This window comes from Larus michahellis, chromosome 24, assembly GCF_964199755.1.
Source record: "Larus michahellis chromosome 24, bLarMic1.1, whole genome shotgun sequence".
NCBI lineage: Eukaryota > Metazoa > Chordata > Aves > Charadriiformes > Laridae > Larus > Larus michahellis.
In genome coordinates this window covers 886,689-909,017 of record NC_133919.1, presented here as the reverse complement: position 1 = coordinate 909,017, position 22,329 = coordinate 886,689, and the positions used below count along the sequence as shown (strand labels likewise).

At 52.0% G+C, this 22,329-nt stretch overlaps 2 protein-coding genes across 2 annotated transcripts; one reads left to right on the top strand and one right to left on the bottom strand.

Annotated features, from left to right (window-relative positions):
- Positions 1-102: 102 nt before the first annotated feature.
- LIX1L (limb and CNS expressed 1 like) lies at positions 103-13,247 on the bottom strand. The gene is made up of 6 exons (XM_074566407.1): positions 12,912-13,247; positions 6,983-7,146; positions 5,744-5,884; positions 4,934-5,029; positions 3,120-3,197; positions 103-2,956 (listed from the first exon to the last, which is right to left on the bottom strand). The coding sequence occupies exons 1-6, from the start codon at positions 13,216-13,218 to the stop codon at positions 2,714-2,716; spliced, it is 1,029 nt and encodes a 342-aa protein (XP_074422508.1). The 5' UTR covers positions 13,219-13,247; the 3' UTR covers positions 103-2,713.
- Positions 13,248-13,801: 554 nt separating this feature from the next.
- PEX11B (peroxisomal biogenesis factor 11 beta) lies at positions 13,802-18,158 on the top strand. Its single transcript, XM_074566770.1, has 4 exons — positions 13,802-14,012; positions 14,109-14,224; positions 14,577-14,778; positions 15,828-18,158. The coding sequence occupies exons 1-4, from the start codon at positions 13,957-13,959 to the stop codon at positions 16,192-16,194; spliced, it is 741 nt and encodes a 246-aa protein (XP_074422871.1). The 5' UTR covers positions 13,802-13,956; the 3' UTR covers positions 16,195-18,158.
- Positions 18,159-22,329: the final 4,171 nt, after the last annotated feature.

Below are 22,329 nucleotides of genomic sequence, written 5' to 3'. Positions count from 1 at the left end.
AGCCTGGCTGCTCCCGGGGTACAAGCCCCCACGTAGTGACGATCCCAAGGAGAGGCCGGGAGCACAGCTGGCCCCAAAAGAAGAGAGAAGCCACCACAGCGACCCCAAAAATCTAGTTTTATTGTATAAAATCATACGTACAAACAGCAGCGACGTACGGTGATTTATCGTTTCAGCTTTGCATTTAATTACCCGGCCTGAACAAGGAGAACACCCCACTTTGGATGCTGAGAAAAAACGGATTGGTTCATTTATCGCTTTCCCAGTGGATCTGGAGACTGAAAACTGATGCCCCAATTCCCAAAAACCGCAGGTCAGGGAATATTGTTTTTTCCTCTTCCCTTCCGCCTGGACCAGCGGAAACACCACAATCCTCCCCGATTTCTTTTGCAGCAGCATCCCAAACAGCATGTGGATGACCCCACAGGGCAGATTTCCAGAGTTTTGCTAGAAACGTTAACATCTCAATGTGCAAAATGCACATAAGTGCCAAAAAAGGGGGTTTTTGGGGGGTTCCCTCATTTGCGAGGTCGGACCCTGGGATAAATCACCGTGTCACCCACAGAATGACACTGTGTGTGGAGCAGAGACACTGGGCTCCACGCTATTCCTACAGCAACTGATTAAATTCCAAATATAAGGCCCAAATATTGCCAGCCTGTAAAAAAAGCACAAACTCCACAACATTTACAATCACATTTATAAACACGTTAAACATTAATACTGCTGTGTAAAGAGGCTGCATATAAAAAATATATATAAAAAACACAAAACAGGCTTGTTAGGACAAGGATACAAAACTAGAATACCTACAGATAATGTGATTTTTTTTTTAAAATTTCTATCTCAAAACAAAGAATATTGCTGGAATTTCCGCCCGCCGCCACGCTCCGATGAAGGAGAGGACGAGGGGCGGCTGTCCTTGGGAAAAGCTACGTCCCCAAGGGTTTGTACCTCTCCCCAGGGGAAAAGCACCCGAGAAAGCTCAAAGCTGCACTGAAAAAAGGCAAATTTAAGTCTGCCTTCAATGGATATTCCCGCTGCTGCCTCCCCTGGGATATAGGAGTTACCTTGAATGCGTCGACTGAACTTGAGCTCCAGGAACACTTTAAAGTCAGCAAGGGCATATTTTTTTTTAAACTCTAAACATGATACGGATTTAGCAGTGTTACATATGCAAAGAACAGGGAATTATTCATTTAAAAAAATAGTGCATCTAGAGGACTTTGTTTTGGGAACGTGGTGTTGCCCATTTACAGGGAAGAAGCTCTGAAGAGTTTTGTCCAGTCCAGCCCTTGTGCCATTCCCTTCATCCCCAGGAACAGCTCAGCACGATCCGCTGTCCTGGAGAACTGCTCAGCCCTACCAGAAATCTTAAGAATTGTCCACAAAACCTGTGGGTTTTTGGCTATGGAGGGAGCTGGGCAGTGTAAATTAGGTGCAGTGAAGGGTCAGACCCCTTCATCTGAGGCCAAACCCTCATCAGAGCTTTGGCTGCTTGGGGCTGGCTCTGTGCTCTGGCGCAAAGGATTAAACACAATTTCTGTTTAAAAAAAGGTTTAAACAGAGTTTTAGTTCACAAAGCCTGGTATCTGCAAGGCGCTTCAGGGAAAGAAGCTGAGCAGTTTCCCCTCTTACTGCTAGTGAGTTCCAAAACTCTGGCACAGCTTTTTAAACCTTCCTTGGAAAGGCCAAGTCTGACATTTGATTTGGAAGCTGCTCCGGAGAGAACAGTGTGTCCATCTCCCATTTCTTGCATGATTTAAAAAAAATATAAATCTGCATCTCCCCAGCTTGGCTGGAGAAGCCAAAAAAACGCCACCAATGCTCCATTTCCAGCAAAATCAACTGGCCAGTTCATGTGATTTCAGCATCTCCACCCGGCCAGACTGTGCCGAGCACCACAAGGACCCAGAGAGGATTGAAAAGCAGCGGAACAGGACACTCCGTCTGGTGCAGATTAATTAAACTGCCAAATCCAATCCCTTAAGAACCGTGCGGCCTCGTAGTTTGTTATTAGGTGCGTTATTTACTTGGAGAATAAACCCAGTCCTACCCCAGGAGGGAAACGCAAGGACAGCCACAGCCACCCAATGGTTGTAGGGGTGAGGGCAAATCCTGCCCGGACTTGGGACTGGAACCCTGTGGCCAAAACAAAATCACATTTTTAAATCCCTTTTCCACACTTAGGAATATCTCCCCACGCAGCTTCCCTTGTAGTGTTAAAGAGAATGTGTTGGTTGTTTCATTTTGTTGGGTTTTTTTTTAATTAGTGTGCTTATCAAGAGTTTTGAAACCCCTCCTCTACTATAGTAGCAGAAATAATAATAATAATAAAAAACAGGTCTGGATGCCAGCAGCTCCAGAGAACAGCAGCTTTCTGGAGGAAATGCTACATTTCATGGAATGCTGCCAACTCGATAGTACCAACGGAGAGGGGAGGTCTTCAGCGGTAATACTGAAAGGCTGCATTTTTAGTGCTGTCTTTAAAAAAAAAAAAAAAAAAAAAAAACGTGACAGAAGGAATTCTCTAGCAGACAGGAGGGGCCTGGAAGCAAGGAGCTTTTTTTGCCTTTAAAAAAAAAAAAAAAAAAAAATCTTTAAAATGTGCAAACGGGCTACAATTCTGGAAGAGGCGTTATATGCTTTAGGTGAGACGGGGGTGGATCCCGTGGGCATGGAGGTGTTGGCACAAGGACCGGCTGTCCAGAGTCTAGCAATTGGAGGGGTGCATGCTCCCCAGCTGGCCGGCTGCCAGCATCAGGATGTCTTTCTTCTCCTTGTGGAAACGCAGCTCCTTCCCAGCCAGGCGGGCTTCGTCCAGCTCTCTCTCCGTCGAAGCCAGCTCTCTGGAAAGGGCCCCTGGGCTGTTCTGTTCCCTGTTCACCCAGTCCATGGCCATCTGGTTCCTTATGTCGTCGTCCAGTGCACGGTGGGAGTAGTGAGCCAGGACCTCCTGGTGGTAAGGGACACATACATCTTAGAAAAGACAAGCCACTACACGGGACACACGGCGCTTAGTAGTGTCTGGCTTCCTCGCCAGCTAAGGGAGGTGAAGGAGAAGGTTGTTGCAACGCTAAAAGACTTAAAACATAACGTCTCAAGGCGCCTGGACTCACCTGCCGCGAGCACTGCCGCTCCCGCATGGCTTTCAGGCTGCCGTTCCAGTGCAAGAGCTGGAAGACGGTCATCAGCTCCTGCAACGGCAAGGGGCAGTCAGGCTGCGAACAAATGTGGGGACGAGGGTTCAGCCCTACAAACTGGTTTCTAGCTACGGGAACAAGGAGCCGAACAGGACTTTGCAACATCACGCGCAGTCCTCTGCAATTGCAAGGATCACAGAGGATGTTTGCAAAATCTGGAGGCTGTAAACAAAAGACTTCCAGCATTAAAGATCTACCAAAAAGACAAGAAAAGCACAGAAGCGGGGGAGGCGGAAGGCACCACCACCATGCTCAGAGCCACGATGCAAAGGCAAAGCCCAGCTCCACCCCCCATATAAAAATCCCCCAACCAGATGAGTGGATTAGAGAACAAAGACGCTGATGCTTCACTTCGCCCCAGGGATTTCAGGATTCTGCACACAAGACTCTGGCATCTCGCAGCCTCCAAGATACACCACCAGCCGGAGCGGGTGACAATTCAGTGTTTTCCAAGCAAACAGCTCTCTCTCAAGGCCACACAAATTTCCCTTCATAAACTCGCAGGGATTAGTCAGGCTTCCCAAAGACAAACACAGCCTAAGGAATATACATAACAGAGTCACGCTGTGTAAACAGGACCATTAATATAAACACTTCTGTCTTCCTCCTACTGAGTATTTCCATTCGAGGGAAACAAGCCAGGCAAGAAGTCAGCTTCGGGAAAAGTTTGCCTACAGCAAAAAACCCCAAATACAGCAGTGCTATAGAATTAAGACGCCTACTTTGAGATGCATCCAAACCCTGCTTCACTGTCTGGAGCAGAGTTATGGTCTCATTTCTCCTCTTCTAAAAATCCAGTTCCAGTCGGTGCGTTACAGTCGGCTGCACAAAAGTTGTTTTGAGCTACCTTTGAAGGCCAAGTTTTCATTAAAAGGACTCACGAATCTCAAAGCACTGCCGTAACAAGGTCTCTGTATGTGTAGGGACAAGCATCCTGCTTGACGAGGAGCGTGCTCAAAGGCTATCAAATCACAGGCAGAATTCAGAGTGCTCTAAACAGTCTTATTTACCTGGCTGCTCTGCTCTGCTCGTAAGAGCAGTTTCCCCAGAAAGGCTGGAATAAAGCCCAGAAGAATCTCAGTTCTCGGTCATCTGTTCTGCACGGAGTCCTTCTGCTCCATTACCAAGAGCTGGTAAGTGCTATAGCAGCTTCCTTCAGCAGTTTCTACTTTTCATTTCACAGATGTTTTGTCGTAACGAGAGACAGACCGAGTGTATTTCAGTAGGATACGAAGACTGCTCAGATAATGCTGTGGTCTGAGGGCACGTAATGACAGTAATCAACACTCCTAATTCCACAATCAAAATGCCTTTGGATGAAAGATCTTCACCAGCTTTCCCAAGGGAAGTGAGATCTCTCCCATTTTACAGGGAGGCAATAAAAACCACAAATGAAATGGCTCATTTAATGCCATGAGTGAAGGTACCTGGAGGTATCCTCTGCACCTCCAGCACCAGTTCCCTAAATGCTATGTCCCTGAGAACACTGGACCATAAGAACGCACGACCCTTTCACAATACTGAGCCGTGCAAATATCAAAGAACATTTACGGAGAGAGGCCCCATTCGAAGTATTTCACTCCTATACTAGCACCTGAAAGTGCCACAAATCCTGAGTTGTGTTCTAAGAGGAAGGCACCGCTTTCGTTCTGAATGTAAAGCACTACGGATGTAGCTGAGAGATCGAACCAACCCCTCCTTGAACCACGTCATTAAATTCTGAACTGTACCTGGAACTCCAGCATCGATTTTCCCTTGTTGGATTCCAGCATGAAGCGGAAAGCACCAATCCCGGTGTTGGGATTATCAGCTTCCTCCCGATTGCCCTGCAAGAGACATTTCACACCTGAGCCGCACTTCCCGACCGAGCGGGCTGCTTCTGCTCCATCACCTCCACTTCAGCAATTCAATCTCAGATTAAGCCTTACGCACCTCAGCCTCGTGTCGGCAGATGTGTTTACCAGCCTAATTCAGCCTCGAATACCTGCTTTGTTCACTGCAGCTCTCTCAGAGCAACGGAGCCCCCTCTGCTTTTGACAATGCCAATTGAAATGGGATTTTTTCTGCAGCCCATCATGGCGATTTCAAAGTTCTTACAATACTCTGGGCACCATCAAGTGCCATGTGACTGCGCAGCAAGAACTCCCTCCAGGATAAGGTATAATTAGGGCAGTAAAAGAAGAATGCAAAGCTCCCGCTGCTAGAAACTAACATTTCTGGAAAACATTTGGTTTTAAGAAAACTAGCCAACGTAACAACCCGGTCACAGAAGGGCCACATGAATCAATGTCTCAAACCTATTGTCCCACCCCTGAGCTGAGGGCAGCACAATCGAACTCAAGAGTGAGACCATGTGGGAGGGGAAGCAGGAGAACAGGAATTAGAGCTACAGTTAAAGTTTTAATGCTCTGAAGTCACTGAAAAAACCTGACATAAAGAGTTCCAGATGTCAAAGAAAACTTCTCTTCCCGTGATTTGAGGTTTTTCCCCAGTCAATCCGTCCCCATCAATCGCAGTGTTTGGGCACGGAGAAACCTTACGTTGAAAGATGCCAGGGCCTCTGAAACACTCTTCTCTATGAACTCATCTGTGATCCTCCGGGAGGGATGCTCGTTAAAGACCGAGTTCATTAGCGCAATCTTCGCAGCACTCCTTCGGGCTTCAGCCTTGGTTGGACAGAACTGGGGAGGGATAAACACCATCAGTCTAGAAAGACAGCGAGATGGCCAAGCTCCCTTCAGCCCCACGCTCTGAATCTCTCCCCCTGGCCAGACAAGGTGGGAATTAGGTGGCAGCGTTGGGTAGATTGGGAAAGTTGTGTTCTCAGACATCCTGAAATCATTAGGAGCAAGTTTTGAACCACAGCTATCCCAACCACGCTAAACACAAAAATCGGGCAGGCAGCTGAACTCAGCACATAGCATCTGCAGCAGGAAACGCCACCAATCACATCGTCAACAGAATTAATGAGCTTAAAACCAAAACGTAACCAAGTGACTTGTAAGCAAGAGGACGGCTCTTCAGGATGGGCAGACCGTGTAGCTGCTAGAACTGTTTCTTTTGGATCCGTTCTTCAAACCAAGACTAGGGAGCAACCGCCTAAAGCCACCACAGCGACGGAATCTGAAATGCAGTCAGGACCCCTTGTGGTTTTTGGACCTTAATCTTTCGGGTGAGGTATTTGGGTTGGACAATTTCCTTTAAAACAGAAAGAGGGGAGAAACTATCCATCCAATGTTATGATTTTATTTCTAGAGTCTTTTGGCACCTCGAGAGGAGGTTCTGGGTCAAATCCAGAGCCCTTGCAAGAAAATATTACTCCACCAGTTTGTCCGAGCTGCAGGTAGTGTACATACATTTACACAATGGAAATAAATCTCATCGCTTAATCCTGGGAAGGAGAACAAAGTACTAAAACCGGTCAATCTAGCAGTGTTCTCTAATACCACCTATCTGATCTCAGCACGACATGTCAGTATGTGTAGGGAATACAGAACACACAGCAAAGTAAAACTTACAGCCGAACCTTCCCGGATTGAAGTCGGGTGGGGTTTTAGAGGCAATTAGCAACTGGCCAGCTTGAAATTAAAGAGGGCTACAGTCAGACCCATGTCATCCTAGCGCTTCAAATCAGCAGGGAAATGTGAATGCTGTGCCCAGCACAGAAAGGTGTTAGAGCACCAGTTCTGGTGGGGAAAGATTGTCGGGGCATCCACGTTATAGAGGGTTTTGAAGAGCGAGCGATGCTGCAGGAACAGCCTCCAGCCGAGCCATCATACCTGGAAACTGCCAAAGCAGCTCCCTCCCGGCAAGGTGACATAGCAGACGTAAGGGGGGCTGTTGGAAGGGACCATCTCGTACACCACAAGGGCTCCATTTTTCAGATCAGCTCCACGTGACTGCTTCATCTGCCAGAACTCCTGGAGGGCCTCCACAACATTCACTGAGGAGACAGAAATAGAACCAAGTTCAGACACAGAACACAAGAACCCGGGAAGCTGCTTTCCTCAGGTATCACCTGCCAGGAGCGGCTGCATCCAGAACCAAAATGGCATAAACTTAGCGTATTCCCACCTACGCCAGCAGGGCCCTGCCTAGGGGGCTCAGTTATGTCTTGTATTAAAACCATCAGCTTCAGGGGAAGCTGTAGATGCACGATGTCAACACAAACACGCCTCTCCCACCAAGAGGAACCTAAGGAGAACCACCGAGTTATAAAAGAAAGCTTCCTACAGAAAAGCTCTTCTCATAAAAACTAACTTAGGGAAAAGAAGAGAACTTGGGAAAGGCTGCAGAGCAGCAGGGCAGCGAGGTGTTTTTCCTCCCTAAGAGGGCTGTCAACAAGTTCAGCAGGTTTGCTCACCTGCCTCAGGTGATCCCCAATATTGACATTCTTACACTTAAGATAAAAATAAAGCAGCTGACCTGCGCGTGCACTGTCAGCCCTGCAGAAACCACCTGCCTTTGTGCTGAACATCACGTACCCAGATCAAAACAACAGGATGGAGACACGAGAAGCGACCCGAGGCATAAAGCTGCCCAGCTGCGGCTTTCTGGCAGAACTCCGTGTAATTTGGGTGGGAGGATCTGACTGCACACAGAGCATGTAACGGCACAGTGGAGAATGCAAACAGCTAACTGGCCAATCTCCTTTGTGCCACTTGGAGGACATGAACCAAACGGTGAATCACAGGATACTGTGTTTTTTCCACCCTGGTTTGGAAACCAGAGCCTAAAGTGTTAGCCCTGGTTGACTTTGGTAATTACAGTCTTTTTAGGAGAGGTTGATTTTAAGCACTCCTTCTGGAGCACCAAATACACTAGACAAGATCTGAGCATTCGCCCAGCTTTAACAACCCAGCAGCTGGCCCACACCAACACACAGAGCCCTTGCGGCAATCGGTTTGTAGCCCAAATCCACCAGATTAAATTCTTCTTATTTTAACATGCACGCAAGAACTAGAGGTGTTTGTTGTAACAACAAGCCAGCTGTCCTGTCGTTCTCTTAATTTTTGAATCCCCAGCGTCACCAGGACTTCCTTTGAGCTGCTCTAAGTTTACCCACGCTTTATTTTGTTAAGGTTTGGGCAAGAAAAATGACCCTCGTAGTGTCTAACACTTTAAGTCCCATCAAATTTGCTCTAAACCGCTTTCTGTGCTGAAGAGTTTGACCGGTAGCTGTAGAAAAAGCCTGCACCCAGCTATTCCTCAGCACTCCTCTGAGCCTTTTTTAATCTCAGCAATTGCTTTGAAGCGAGGCAAAACAGGTTACAGCGACTCCTCACTAACGCAGGAGCTGTTCAAAGGACCCGACCCTAGAGTTCTCATTTTAAGCAAAATGAGAAAAATACCCCCAAATCACAATCTCAGCCCTCCGCGAGGAGCTGCGTACATCACAGTACGCAAGACGAGGCTGCTCTTCTCAAAGTCTCCCAGAGTAAGATATAAAAGGGAGGTGAATTTGGGGCCACGCATGAATGTGCGGTGCCAGGCCCATCACGGCCACCCTGCCTAAGCTTTTCACTTGCCCACACAGCACTGTCATTTTTTAAGTCTTCAGCCAGGCGGCTTTCAGGAAGACAGCGAGCCTGAGCCTTTTACTTTGTTTTATTGCTTTCTGTACGATGAAGCCAAGCAAGGAGTCACCAGCACATAGTTCCTCACTAAGCATTTCCCTGCTCTTTCAACCACCGGCTGTTCAGGGCATTTGTACATAAAGCAGTCGCTTTGGATTAACTTCAAGTTTAGTTTGTTTTGGGTTTTGGTTTTGGTTTTTTTTTTTTGTTTTGTTGATGACACATGCAAGACAGGCAATTTTCCACTGCAGACTAACAAAAAGCCATACAAACAATATGCAGTTCCCTGCCAGTTCTCCAGTGCACCAATACCCAGACAGAATTCCCATCCATCCCAGCAAATTCCCTTCCCAGTGATGGTGTCAGTCATGCACATAATCCCCGTCGGCTTTGGGGAGACAATGCCCAATTCAATAACAACTTCGGGGACCCTTCAGCATGGGGCAACTGAGACTTTGCAGCAGTGACCACACAAGAAACTGCAGAGAAAGCCGAGCAACACAAATTCTCAAGATGCACAGAACTGCTGTGAAAATTCAGCAAAATTACAGTTTGGTTTAATTTAGTGAAGTCTGAAAACTGGCGTTAAGAGCAGGTTAATGAGGAAATGCTGTGAAACACGGGCACGAGATTGTGTTTCAGCCCAAGACAAGGGTTCCTCTGTGCCAGCTGCTGGTTGGGTACTTTTTTTGTGACTGGAGCGATACGTCAGACAGCTGAGAAGCATCCAAAAGAGGTTTTCTTCGCAGACTGGCTTCAATGCTCCCAGCTGCTGCAAGCAGGACGGGTTCAGGAGACGAGAGTAAAATACCTAATTGAAACTCTAAAAAGGCTCCAGAACAATATGCTTTTAGAGGGCTGGAGAGCAAACGGCGGCACCAGGAACAGAGCCCTGCCCATCTGCCCTCTCGGCACAGCTCCAGCTCCAATGCCATGCGTCGCAGCCGCCTGCAGTGGATAAACACTGCAGCACACTGAATCTGAAGGGAAATCTCAGTCTGAATTTGCTCCAGATCGATGATTTTCAGCCTTGCTCATTCACCCCTCCTCCTTCCATTAACTCACAAAATAGCGGTGTGGGGGAAAGAGGCAGGAGATAGGAAGTTTTTTTGCTTTTCAGAAAGGATCTTAAATCCTGCTTGTGAAAGGACGGTCCTCGAGAAGGCAGGGACACCTTCTGCACCCTGAAGGACTTTAATCCCACACGGAGCACAAAACACAACGCAGTGCTTGGGCTGGGGAGAAGGCAGAGAAAAAAATGATGGGATGGCTTCAATGCAGGTAAAGATGCAAAAGTGACGTATTCTTTGCACTGCATACAAGGTTGTGTTTAATGGAAAATCCAGCATGTAAATTAAGCTATTTTAAATGCCTGTTAAGTAGAACAAGTTTCTCCACCAGCTCAAAACACTGGAACTCTTACTATCGGCATCAGTCAATACCTTTTAGTCTGTGTGTTTGCATTTCTGAGGGCAGGAATTGGAAACACTGATCTTCTAGAAAAACTCACCCATCTGTTGGGGGGAGACCCGCAGATTTACAGTGCGCAGCTTAACCCACACAGGGAGGCTCCTGTCAGAGGCTTCCCCTTTGGATCTGCCACTCCACAAACAGACAAAGAGGAGCCAGGAGACACAAAGCAGAGCCTGCTCTGACCATCAGTCATATCTGTTTATTGCTTTGGAGCGTAACCCTGTATGCCGGCATTGTGTATACGATAGCACATCTGACTTGCATATTAAATACAGCAGCGTAAGTGATTCCACATGGTGCCGAGTTCCTCTGGAGCCAGACAAGCAGCAGTCCTCCCGCCAGCACTCACCATTTGGAAGCCTGTGACGCCTCTGCTGGACCTGCTGCCGCAGCCGGAAGAAGTCAGGAACTCAAAATAGTCGCAAAGTGTCTCCTTTCGGGTGGGACGGAAGATTCTTTCCATCACAGGGCCAGTAAAATATGTGCTTTAACCTTTTTTCCTTGCTGCTGTACTTTTTTTTTTTTATTTTTTAAAAGTGTACATCGCCTCTCGCACGACCAGGCGCCTCTGATGCAATACTTGGAGCCCCGTGGTGATGGAGCGTGGTGGAATACTTAACACCCCCACAAACAGCCTCTTCCAGCACCAGCAGAGTCGATCTCTCCTCCCAGACACGGGGTTTTTTTTTCATCGACAAGGTGCAGCTGTGCAGAGCACAGAACTGAGGGGGATCCCAGGAAAACTGCAGCCACCGGGAATGGCCAATGATTGCCCAGACAAACCTTCTTGGCTGCTGCCTTCCTTGAAAGAAATGAGCTGTTTTTTGTCCTCACATTAAGTTGAAGTAAGGAATTACATACAAGACTAAATCGTTATGGCACAAGAAGAATCCTCCTCCTTAAAAACATAAAAAACATCTAAGAACCGTTAAAAAAAAAAAAAATCAACAGCCTCCACATTCTCCAGCTTTCTTACTTGTTAGAGGCACAGCACAAGTCGGAAACCTCCTCTGCTTTAAACCACTCACCTGCCCAGCTCAAGCTCCCACGCCTGCCTTCATGGTCACCTACATGCTTCCCTACCCCTACCTTGTTCTCTTTCCATAATTTACAAAAGCAAAAAAAACCCCATGTCAAATTAGCTATCTGGAAACGACTGATCCCATAAACCCAAAAGTTTGCATTAAGCTTTCTAAGAAAAGGAGACCCATGAATGTTTATCAAGCTTGACCCCTGAAACCACAAGACTCCTTAGGGAAAAGGCAGTCCCAGAGAAACCACAGACTCGGCGGTTTTATTTTACTCATTTTTACTTTACTTGCTTTCTCAGTTTTGGCACAAGCCACCCCAGATAGATGGGGCTGGAGCAGGGATCCTCCTTTCCTCCCCACGCTCACCTTTGAGGTCACCCAAACCACACGAGCTCATGCCGCACGGCTGGAAGATCCCAAGCACGAGGTTTGAGACAGCAGGAGACAGCGGAAAAATTCCCACAAACGGCACAAAACACTCATTACTGATGTTTAACCTAATGACAACAGTCAAGGATGCCTCCTCGGTCACGCTTAGAGCCCATCACACAGGCAAACCACCAGCTGAACACCACTGCCACCTCTCTACACCTGCCTTTCAGGGAGTTGTAGAAAGCAATAAGGTCTCCCTACAGCGTCCTTTTCTCCAGGCTGAACGCCCCCAGCTCCCTCAGCCACTCCTCACAAGACTTGTGCTCCAGACTCCTCACCCGCTTTGTTGCCCTTCTCTGGATTCACTCCAGCACCTGAATGTCTTTTTTTGTAGTGAGGGTCTTGGAGACGTCTCTTTTTCCTCTTCTTTTTTCCGTCATGCAGACACTTGGTTGAGCGTCAGCAGCGTCTGATGGGACATCCTCCTCCTCATCTGCTCTCCAAGCCCTATACCCACTCTGCAACTGCAGGACCACAAAGAGCCTTTGTCGTGTTTCCAGCATTTCAGCGTCCAGTCTGGCCCAAACCATGACTTATGTCAATAATATGGCAATTCCAAACCAAAATCTGTGTGAATCCAAGCTTTTGCTGGGGAAGATAGAAGTGAGAAGGGTAGCTGGGACCAAGGAAAATGGGTTAGAAACCCTGGTAAGGGAGAATGAATGCGGAAGGAGGGCTGGGATGAGAGAGTCCCAGGCAGGGCTGAAAGGAGCTGATGGGGAACCCCCTGAGAGGATCCCAGACCTGGATCTGATGGGACTCGGCGGGGGAAGAGAAGGGGGCAAAGAGGAGCCCCAACAGGGGGACACGGACTGTGGGAGGGGGGAAGGTGACCCCACGGCTGGGGAGGGCACAGTAGGGAGTAAGATGGAGGGAGAAACCAGCTGAAGCTGGAGAGAAGCTGGCCCTGGGCGACAGAGGCAGGAGGAGGGAGACAGGGCCCTGGAGCTCCAGAGCTGGGGTAAGGAGAAGGGGGCAAAGACGAGCCCCAACGGGGGGACACAGACCTGGGGGTGAGGGGTGTCACCCCACGGATGGGGAGGGGGCGGTGGGGAGTAAGATGGAGGGAGAAACTGGCTGAGCCGGGCAATGGCAGCAGGAGGGCAGCTGGGGGGGCCCTCTCCCATCTCCCCTCCCCTCCCCTCCCCTCAGCCCTCCGTCCCCCCGCCCGTCCCCCCCTCCCGCCCCCAGCTCACCGCGGCCGTAGCCCTGCGTGTGCTTGGCGAAGCTCCTCACCACCGCCTCCACCGCCTCCCGCAGCACGGCGGGCGGCCCGGCGCCGGGCGGCGGGGCGGCGGCGGGGCCCTGCAGCCCCAAGGGAGGCGGCGGCGGCGGCAGCCCTAGCCCCAGCCCGGCCGGCGGTGGAGGGGCGGCGGGAGGCAGCGGAGCCGCCAGAGCGGCGGGCGGAGGAGCCGGGGGGGCGGAGGCGCCGGTAACGCCGGGGCGCAGGGAGCGGAGCGTCCCCACACCGGGCTGCAGCCGCTGCGCCCGCACCGACTCCATGGCCGCCCCGAGAGAGCCCCGCCACCCAGCCGCTGTCACTCACCACCCGGAGGGGCCAATGGGCGTGGAGATCACCGCAGGGAGGGGGCGGGACGGTGGTGGGAGATGGCCAATCGCAGCGGGGAGGAGGCTCCTGGGCGGGGCGGAGGGAGACGATGAAAGGGGCAACACACCAATGGAAGGGCAGAGGAGCGGGAGGGTGGGCGGGACAAGGAGGGGAGCGACCAATCACAACTCGCTTGCAGGGCGTGGAGAGGGAGGGGTACTTACTCCAATCACAAGTGAGGGACACAGTGGGCGGGCGGGGCTTAGGGGACGGCTGTCCAATCGTGATGCAGGGCTGATAATAATGACAGAGAGAAGAACGAATCAAAATGCAAAGCAGCAGAGAGGGAGGTGGGGAAGTGCAACTATGTTCTTATTGGTCGGGAGAAGGGGGCGGGAAATGGCAAAAGTAACCAATCAAAGAATTCGATACAGATTTAGAGGCGGAGACGGTTGTAATCGCCCACTTATGGCATCTGTTTTGATGGAAGGAGGCGGGGCCTGGCTCATGCGGCCAATAGGGACGAGCCGTGCGGGCACGGAGGGGGCGGGCCTGGCCGCGCTGGGCTCATGCCGGCTGCTAGGCGGTGCTGCTGCCTCACTCCGCTCCCGGCGTGATCCGCAGCGGCTTCCGTCGTGCTCCCGGAAGTGACCCCACTCCGCCGGAGGCCGCTGGCCTTGCCCGGCCCCGCCATGGAGACTTGGGTGCGCTTCAGCGCCCAGAGCCAGGCCAAGGAGCGGCTCTTCAGGTGTGTGGGGGTGGCTGCGGGGCGGGATCCCCCCCGGGGCTGTGGGAGTGAGGGGAGGGTGGGTGTAGGCTCCTCACGCCGCAGCGTCTCTTGTAGGGCCGCGCAATACGCCTGTGCCTTGGCGGGAGACACGCTGCGGAGGAACGGGGCAAGCGCCGGGGTCTTGGCCAGCGTCCGTCAGCTGGAGGCTCACCTCAGCCTCAGCCGAAAGCGTGAGTGGGGTCGGGGCTGGGGGGGACACACCGGGATTGGTGGGGACAGGGGATGGGGACACCGGGTGGTGGAGAGGGACACGGCGGGGAGAAGGGGACGACACCGGGGAAAGAGGGGTACGGGGAGGAGGGACACGATGGGGGACGGACGACACCGGGGGAAGAGGCAGGGGGGCGGACGGGGCACACTGGGGGAGGAGGGACACTGGAGGGGGGGCGGGACGGGGTCAGACGACACCAGGGAAGGCATGGGGGGGGGGATGGGATGGGATGGGACACACCGGGTGTGGAGGGACACCAGCGTTCCCCCCCTATCCCCCCCCACATCGTTGACCATCCATCTGTCCCACAGTGCTGCGCCTGGGCAGCTCGGCTGAGGCGCTGGAGGCAGCAAAACGGGCCATTCACCTGTCAGACATGGTGCTGCGGTTCTGTGTCACCCTCAGCCACCTCAACAGGGCCATGTACTTTGCCTGTGACAACGTTCTCTGGGTGGGGAAGACGGGGTTGGCGCCTGGTGTGGACCAGGAGAAGTGGAGCCAGAGATCCTTCAGGTGAGGGGTCAGCAGGGAGGGCCCTTCCCTGGGTCTCTCACCCCCTCTCCCTGTGGAACCGCTGCTTTATGAGGCCAGAGCAGCATCTGTGCAGTGGGGGGGGAGCTGGCTGAGCCCTGCACCCGGGGTGGGGGGCAATAGCCTCTTCTCAAACTGGCAGGCGGTCACAGCTGGGGTCCCCTGGGGGTTGATACTGGGTGCAACGGTATTTAATGTCTTCCTGAGTGATCTGGGTGATAGGATCAAGTGTACCCGCACAAAGTTTACTGGTGACACCAAACTGAGTGGGGAAGCAGAGACTTTCAAAGGGAGAATCATCATGGAATGGTTTGGTTTGGAAAGGATCTTGAAGCTCATCCAGTTCCACCCCCTGCCCTGGGCAGGGACACCTTCCACCAGCCTGGCCTTGAACCCCTCCAGGGATGGGGCAGCCACAGCTTCTCTGGGCAACCTGCGCCAGGGGCTCACCCCCCTCACAGCCAAGAATTTCTGCCTCACATCTCATCTCAATCTCCCCTCTTCCAGTGGAAAACCCTTCCCCCTCGTCCCATGGCTCCCCTCCCTGCTCCAGAGTCCCTCCCCAGTTTTCCTGGAGCCCCTTGAGGGACTGGAAGGGGCTCTAAGGTCTCCCCGGGGCCTTCTCTTCTCCAGGCTGACCCCCCCCAGCTCTCTCAGCCTGTCCCCACAGCAGAGGGGCTCCAGCCCTCCCAGCATCTTCATGGCCTCCTTTGGCCCCACTCCAACAGGTCCATGTCCTGTCCCACAGAATAAAGGTAGATGAAGGGGTCTTGTGTTCCCCCCGAGCACTGCGTGCAGGGGCTTTTCCTCTTTACTGGTAACAGAGAGCAGCATTGAAGGAGCTGGTGAGTACTTGGCCCGGCTCAGCCCTTCAGCTGTTGGTGGAACACGGACTCTTCTTCGTACAGGCATCCTATTTTTGTGGATGAACGGAAGGGGCTGGAGACTGCCAGCATGGCAGCCTGCAGTCCCCAGTGCTGTTTGCCCACTCTCTCTGCTCTCCTCCCCAGTTCCTCTCCCCTGTTTTTCAGGTATTACCTCTTTGCCCTCGTGGTAAACCTGAGCCGGGACGCCTATGAGATCCGGATCCTGATGGAGCGCGAAGCAGGTGGGAAGCGAGCAAAGGGCGGCGAGAACGGGCGCCAGCTCCGGCCTGACAACGGGCTCCAGCAGCTGGGGCTGAGGCTGCAGATCCAGCTCCGGCTCCTGATCCATGTCCTTCGGAATAACCCTCCTCTGCTGCTGGACGTGGTGAAAAACGCCTGCGATCTCTTTATCCCCCTGGACAAGCTGGGGCTGTACAAAACCAGCCCGGGTTTTGTGGGGCTGTGTGGCCTCACCTCCTCCATCCTCTCCATCCTCACCATCCTTCATCCCTGGCTCAAACTGAAGCCTTAGCTGCCCTTGGAGCCTGCCTGCGGGCTCAAAGTCAGCATGGGCAGATATATGGGGATCCCAGGGTGTCATTTGTGGACTCGTGGGGCTGGGATATGACTAAAGCTGACTGTCTCGGTCCCGTGGCTGCGTGGTTGTGTCACGCCTGGCTGCTTTGACAAAGGGGCTGCGGAGATGGGAGGAAGGTGGAGGGAGTTTGCGGCTTGGGAGCCTGCAGGGACCTGCTCCAGCTGCCTCAGCTCCCCGTGTCGCCAGCCAGGAGGGTGATACTCAGCGGGCCTCAGTTTGATTCTCCCCATCAACTGTAGGGCTTTTTGGGCTGTTATTTCTAGGGGTTTAACGTTTCCAGTCCCTCTTTAGGGGGGATGTCTCTTAGCCCAGAGCCAGCCAAGAGGGAACTCTTTGGGACTGGAGAAGGCTGCCTGGGTCTCTGGGTGCTTCTCACAGACTGGGGGGGGTTTAAACTGCGGGGTGGGGGTGAGTCTAGCGCTGGCCAGGTGCATCCAATGCCTGTTTTGACACTTTATCTTCCTTTTTAAGAAATCAGAGTGCAGGCAGTGTGAGGGTGAGTTGAAAGGACTTTGGATGAGCCGTCCCCAGTTGGGCGTTTGGTGGAGACCTCAGGGTAAGTCTATGGGGCCTTGGCGGGTCTGGTTGTGGGTTTGAGGTGAGATTGGGGCAGGGTATTTCCCCATAGGAGAATATTCGCTTGCCTGCACCTTCCCCGCAATCCCAGTGGGGAAGAAGTGACTGCAGTGAGTCGTGCCAAGCCTTGAGGTCACTCCCAGCCCTCCCCACATGGATTCCTCGGTGTCTGAGAAGAGAAAGGGGCCTCAGGCAGCCCCAGCTCACCCTGCTGCTATGAAGAAGCCGAGACTTGTGCATCCACCTCCTCCCCGCTCTGCCCAGTGCAGGTTCACCCTGCTGAGCCTTCAGTTTGCTTCTGAAATGTCCTTTTTAGTGGCTTTTTTGGGGGATAAATCGGGGAGAGGACGGCTCGATGCCTTGATCCTCTGCGTTGGTTGTTCCCACCTGCTTTTCCCTCTGAGCTGGCCCTGCTACCTCACTAAATTTCCCCATGTTCCTTGGTTTCTGTGACACCAGATAATGCTGTGAGCTTGTCCCGGCCTTAAAGAGTGTTTGTTTTACTTAACCCCAGACTGCAGGACGTGCTCCGAGCTGGTGGTTATTTGTACCCGGGCTGGGCTGTTCCTCAGGAGGGAGGGAGGGAGTGACCCCGCATGCTTTTAAAACCCGCTGGTGTTTTTGCTGGGCTCCGGCAGCTCCATACACAAAGAGCTGGGGCTTCACCTACTTCCAGGTCCTTCTACGTGGTGGCAAAGGCTTTTTAGTCTGGACCCAGCTCCAGGAGCTCTCGGGCACTTTCCATTTGGCATCTCCTGACTTTCTGTGTGCTCTGGGGTGATACAGGCAGGGGAAAGGTTGAGATGCAGGGAGAGGTTGGGCACATGCAGCTCAAAATTCAGCCAAACTACCCAGAGCGTTAGCAAGATGGAGTTTAATTGAGCTGGATAACGAAAGTGGTGGCAGCGGGGGGTGAGAACATGGGGTCTTTCTGACCAGGAACCGACTTGCTCAGGGAAGGTGCAGGGCGAGGTACATGGACTCTGGTGTTTAGACACCAAAGCTGCCCCCCCAGTTCCCCTTGGCTCACAGTGAAGGGCTGGAGCAGCATCTCAGCTTGTGCTCGGAGACTTGGAACTCTTGGTGGAGGAGGGAAATCAGTTATGAGAGCGGAGGGTGGCCGACCCCGGCACATCAGCAGTCTCCATGTGTTGTTAACACAACAGTTTTAACGTGTTCGAGTGATATTTTAATTTGTCAGAGGCTGGGAAGGTGCAGCAGGGGCTGCGCAGCATCTCCCCTGTAAATACGGTGGTGTAAATAGGTGTCTGCAGTGATCTCTCTGGTTTGCAGAGTTAATTATTAAAGCCCAGCTGCTGAGACGCCGCTGTTGTCCTGTGTCTCCGTTATCCTGGAGCAACAAACACGTGGCCTGGCGTGTCTTGGGATGGGGACTCGGAATCACTCGGGTGTGTGTTTCCCGGTATTCTGGGCCGTGAGTGATGGGGACACGCTGGGACTCGTGTCACCCCCCTGATATTTTAGGGTCTTTGCTGTCACCATCGCCAGGGGAGGGACTGAGCACCCTTTCCATCCCCCTTCCCCTCCCACTGTGGTGGCAACAAGCTGAGGGCTCGTTAGTGCTTGTCGTGGTTTAGCCTCAGACGGCAACAAAGAACCACGTGCCGCTCGCTCGGGCCTTCCCAATACAGGAAAAATCAGAAGAAAACGGCAGGACTCTTGGGTTGAGACAAAGGCAGTTTAACAGAACAGCAAAGGGAACAGGCAAACAACAACAATAACACGGATAGAGGAACATACAAACACGATTACGGAACTGCCGCTCACCAGGAACCACCGCTCACCAACCGGACCCGGGACGCCCCAACCCGCTCCAAGCGGTGACTTCCTGACCCCTCCCCCGGCAGCTCAGGGTGGGCATGGCTCACATGGCATGGAATACCAGGAAAAATTAACCCTATCCCCGCCGGAACCAGGACATTATCCACCCGTTATTCCATACCATCTATGCCATGCCCAGATCTTACACGTTCCAATGAATTGCCACCGCTTTCTGCTGTCATATATACATCATGCGGATATAATGCCCTTAGTCTATGGGCCATCCCTCCAAAGTGTCCATTGAGTTCTTGTAATCCATGGCTTTGGGCTCCATCTGTTAGAACAGTCTCTCAGGGCAGGTGAGATGCTGGGTGGTGCTGTCTGTTGCATGCTGTATTTTTTGGAACTTGTGACTGGTGCACCCGGTGTGGCTCATGCCCACAGTGCGTGGGCTGAAGATGTAGATCTTGAGGAAACTGCTGGGCGCCAGCTGCTGAGATCAGTTCTTATCCCATCATCCCTGTGCCTTACTTGTAGTACAACTGATAGCAATTATAGCAATGAGGACATACAGTGACAGTGTTACTTAACAACACACAATTTGATTCATTGGCTATTCTCACCCAAAATCAGATCCCCATGAGGTACACATCGGACTTCCCCATCCTGCCGCATCACCCACCAAGTGCACCCAGGTCCTTGGGCAAAAGCAATCCCACAGATGGGTTTGCCTTTGCCTGAGGCAGGACTGACCCAGACTGTCTTCCCTAACACGTTCTTAACGTGCACTATGGGGACTTTACGTGGAAGTTTTGATTGGGCAGGGCCCGCCCGATTGGTAGATCCCCTGGTGTTAACTAGCCAGGTAGCTTTCGCTAGATGTGTATCCCAATGTTTTAAAGTCCCACCACCCATTGCTCTCAGTGTAGTTTTTAACAGTCCATTGTATCGTTCCATCTTCCCAGAGGCTGGTGCGTGATAGGGGATGTGATACACCCACTCGATACCATGCTCTTTGGCCCAGGTGTCTATGAGGCTGTTTCGGAAATGAGTCCCGTTGTCCGACTCAATTCTCTCTGGGGTACCATGTCGCCACAGGACTTGCTTTTCAAGGCCCAGGATAGTGTTCCGGGCAGTGGCATGGGGCACAGGGTATGTTTCCAGCCATCCAGTGGTTGCTTCCACCATTGTGAGCACATGGCGCTTGCCTTGGCTGGTTTGTGGCAGTGTGATATAATCAATCTGCCAGGCCTCCCCATATTTGTATTTCAGCCATCACCCTCCATACCAAAGAGGCTTCAAACGCTTGGCTTGCTTGATCGCAGCGCATGTCTCACATTCATGCATGACCTGTGCAATAGTGTCCATGGTCAAGTCCACCCCTCGGTCACGAGCCCATCTATATGTCGCGTCTCTTCCTTGATGGCCTGAGGAGTCATGGGCCCATCGAGCTATGAATAGTTCACCCTTATGTTGCCAGTCCAGATCCACCTGAGCCACTTCAATCCTAGCGGCCCGATCCACCTGCTGGGTGTTCTGATGTTCCTCCGTGGCCCGATTCTTCGGTACGTGGGCATCTACATGGCGTACTTTCACAACCAGATTCTCTATCTGGGCAGCAATATCTTGCCATAGTTCAGCAGCCCAGATGGGTTTGCCTCTGCGCTGCCAGTTGCCCTGCTTCCACTGCTGTAACCACCCCCACAGAGCATTTGCCACCATCCATGAGTCAGTGTAGAGATAAAGTACTGGCCATTTTTCTCGCTCAGCAATGTCCAAAGCCAGCTGAATAGCCTTCACCTCTGCAAACTGGCTCGATTCACCCTGTCCCTCACTGGCTTCTGCAACCTGTCGTGTAGGACTCCACACAGCAGCCTTCCACTTTCGATGCTTTCCCACAATACGGCAGGACCCATCAGTGAACAGGGCATATTTCTTCTCATTTTCTGGCAGTTTATTATATGGTGGGGCCTCTTCTGCACGCGTCACCTCCTCCTCTGGTGACATTCCGGAATCCTTGCCTTCTGGCCAGTCCATGATCAATTCCAGAATTCCTGGGCGACTGGGGTTTCCCATTCGAGTTCGCTGCGTGATCAGTGCAATCCACTTACTCCATGTAGCATCGGTTGCATGATGTGTGGTGGGGACCCTTTCTTTGAACATCCAACCCAGCACCGGCAGTCGAGGTGCTAAGAGGAGCTGTGCTTCTGTACCAACTACTTCCGAAGCAGCTGGAACCCCTTCATATGCTGCCAATATCTCTTTTTCTGTTGGAGTGTAGCGGGCTTCGGATCCTCTGTATCCACGACTCCAAAACCCTAGGGGTCGACCTCGGGTCTCCCCTGGTGCTTTCTGCCAGAGGCTCCAGGTAGGGCCGTTCTCCCCGGCTGCGGTGTAGAGCACATTTTTAACATCTTGTCCTGCCCGGACTGGCCCCAGGGCCACTGCACGGACTATTTCCTGTTTGATTTGTTCAAAAGCTTGTCGTTGCTCAGGACCCCATTTAAAATCATTCTTCTTCCGGGTTACTTGATACAGAGGGCTTGCAATTTGACTGTAATCTGGGATATGCATTCTCCAAAAACCCACAATACCTAAGAAAGCCTGTGTTTCCTTTTTACTAGTTGGTGGAGACATAGCTGCTATTTTGTTGATCACATCCATTGGGATCTGACGGCGTCCATCTTGCCATTTTATTCCTAAAAACTGGATCTCCTGCGCAGGTCCCTTGACCTTACTTCGCTTTATAGCAAAACCAGCGTTCAGAAGGATTTGGACTATTTTACTCCCTTTCTCAAAAACTTCTTCTGCTGTGTTTCCCCATACAATGATGTCATCAATGTACTGCAGATGTTCTGGAGCTTCACCCTGTTCCAGTGCAGTCTGGATCAGTCCCTGGCAAATGGTGGGGCTGTGTTTCCACCCCTGGGGCAGTCGATTCCAGGTGTATTGGACGCCCCTCCAAGTGAAAGCAAACTGTGGCCTGCACTCTGCTGCCAAAGGGATTGAGAAGAATGCATTCGCTATATCAATCGTGGCATACCACTTGGCTGCCTTGGACTCCAGTTCGTACTGGAGTTCTAGCATGTCCGGCACGGCAGCACTCAGCGGTGGCGTGACTTCATTCAGGCCACGATAGTCTACAGTTAGCCTCCACTCTCCATTAGATTTTCGCACCGGCCATATGGGACTGTTAAAGGGTGAGTGAGTCTTGCTGATCACTCCTTGAACCTCTAGTTGACGAATCAGCTCATGGATGGGAATCAGAGAGTCTCGGTTAGTGCGATACTGCCGCCGATGCACCGTTGTGGTAGCAATCGGCACCTGTTGTTCTTTGACCCTCAACAACCCCACAACAGAAGAATCCTCCGAGAGCCCAGGCAGGGCAGACAACTGTTTAACTTCCTCTGTCTCCAAGGCAGCTATGCCAAAGGCCCAGCGGTACCCTTTTGGGTCCTTAAAATACCCTCTCCTGAGGTAATCTATACCAAGGATGCATGGAGCCTCTGGGCCAGTCACAATGGGATGCTTTTGCCACTCATTCCCAGTTAGGCTCACTTCTGCCTCCAGTACAGTCAACTCTTGGGATCCCCCTGTCACCCCAGAAATACAAATGGGTTCTGCCCCTCTATAGCTTGATGGTATTAAAGTACACTGCGCACCCGTGTCCACTAGAGCCTTATACTCCTGTGGGTCTGATGTGCCAGGCCA

Bases quoted from the DNA above. Each gene is read 5' to 3' on its own strand.
- LIX1L (XM_074566407.1), bottom strand. From the start codon at position 13,218: ATGGAGTCGGTGCGGGCGCAGCGGCTGCAGCCCGGTGTGGGGACGCTC. The intron at 5,885-6,982 runs GTATGATGGCTC...ATCCCTCCCCAG, and splicing joins GCTGCTTTGGCAGTTTCCAG to TTCTGTCCAACCAAGGCTGA. The intron at 5,030-5,743 runs GTAAGGTTTCTC...TGTCTCTTGCAG, and splicing joins AGGCCCTGGCATCTTTCAAC to GGCAATCGGGAGGAAGCTGA.
- PEX11B (XM_074566770.1), top strand. From the start codon at position 13,957: ATGGAGACTTGGGTGCGCTTCAGCGCCCAGAGCCAGGCCAAGGAGCGG. The intron at 14,225-14,576 runs GTGAGTGGGGTC...TCTGTCCCACAG, and splicing joins CCTCAGCCTCAGCCGAAAGC to TGCTGCGCCTGGGCAGCTCG. The intron at 14,779-15,827 runs GTGAGGGGTCAG...CCTGTTTTTCAG, and splicing joins TGGAGCCAGAGATCCTTCAG to GTATTACCTCTTTGCCCTCG.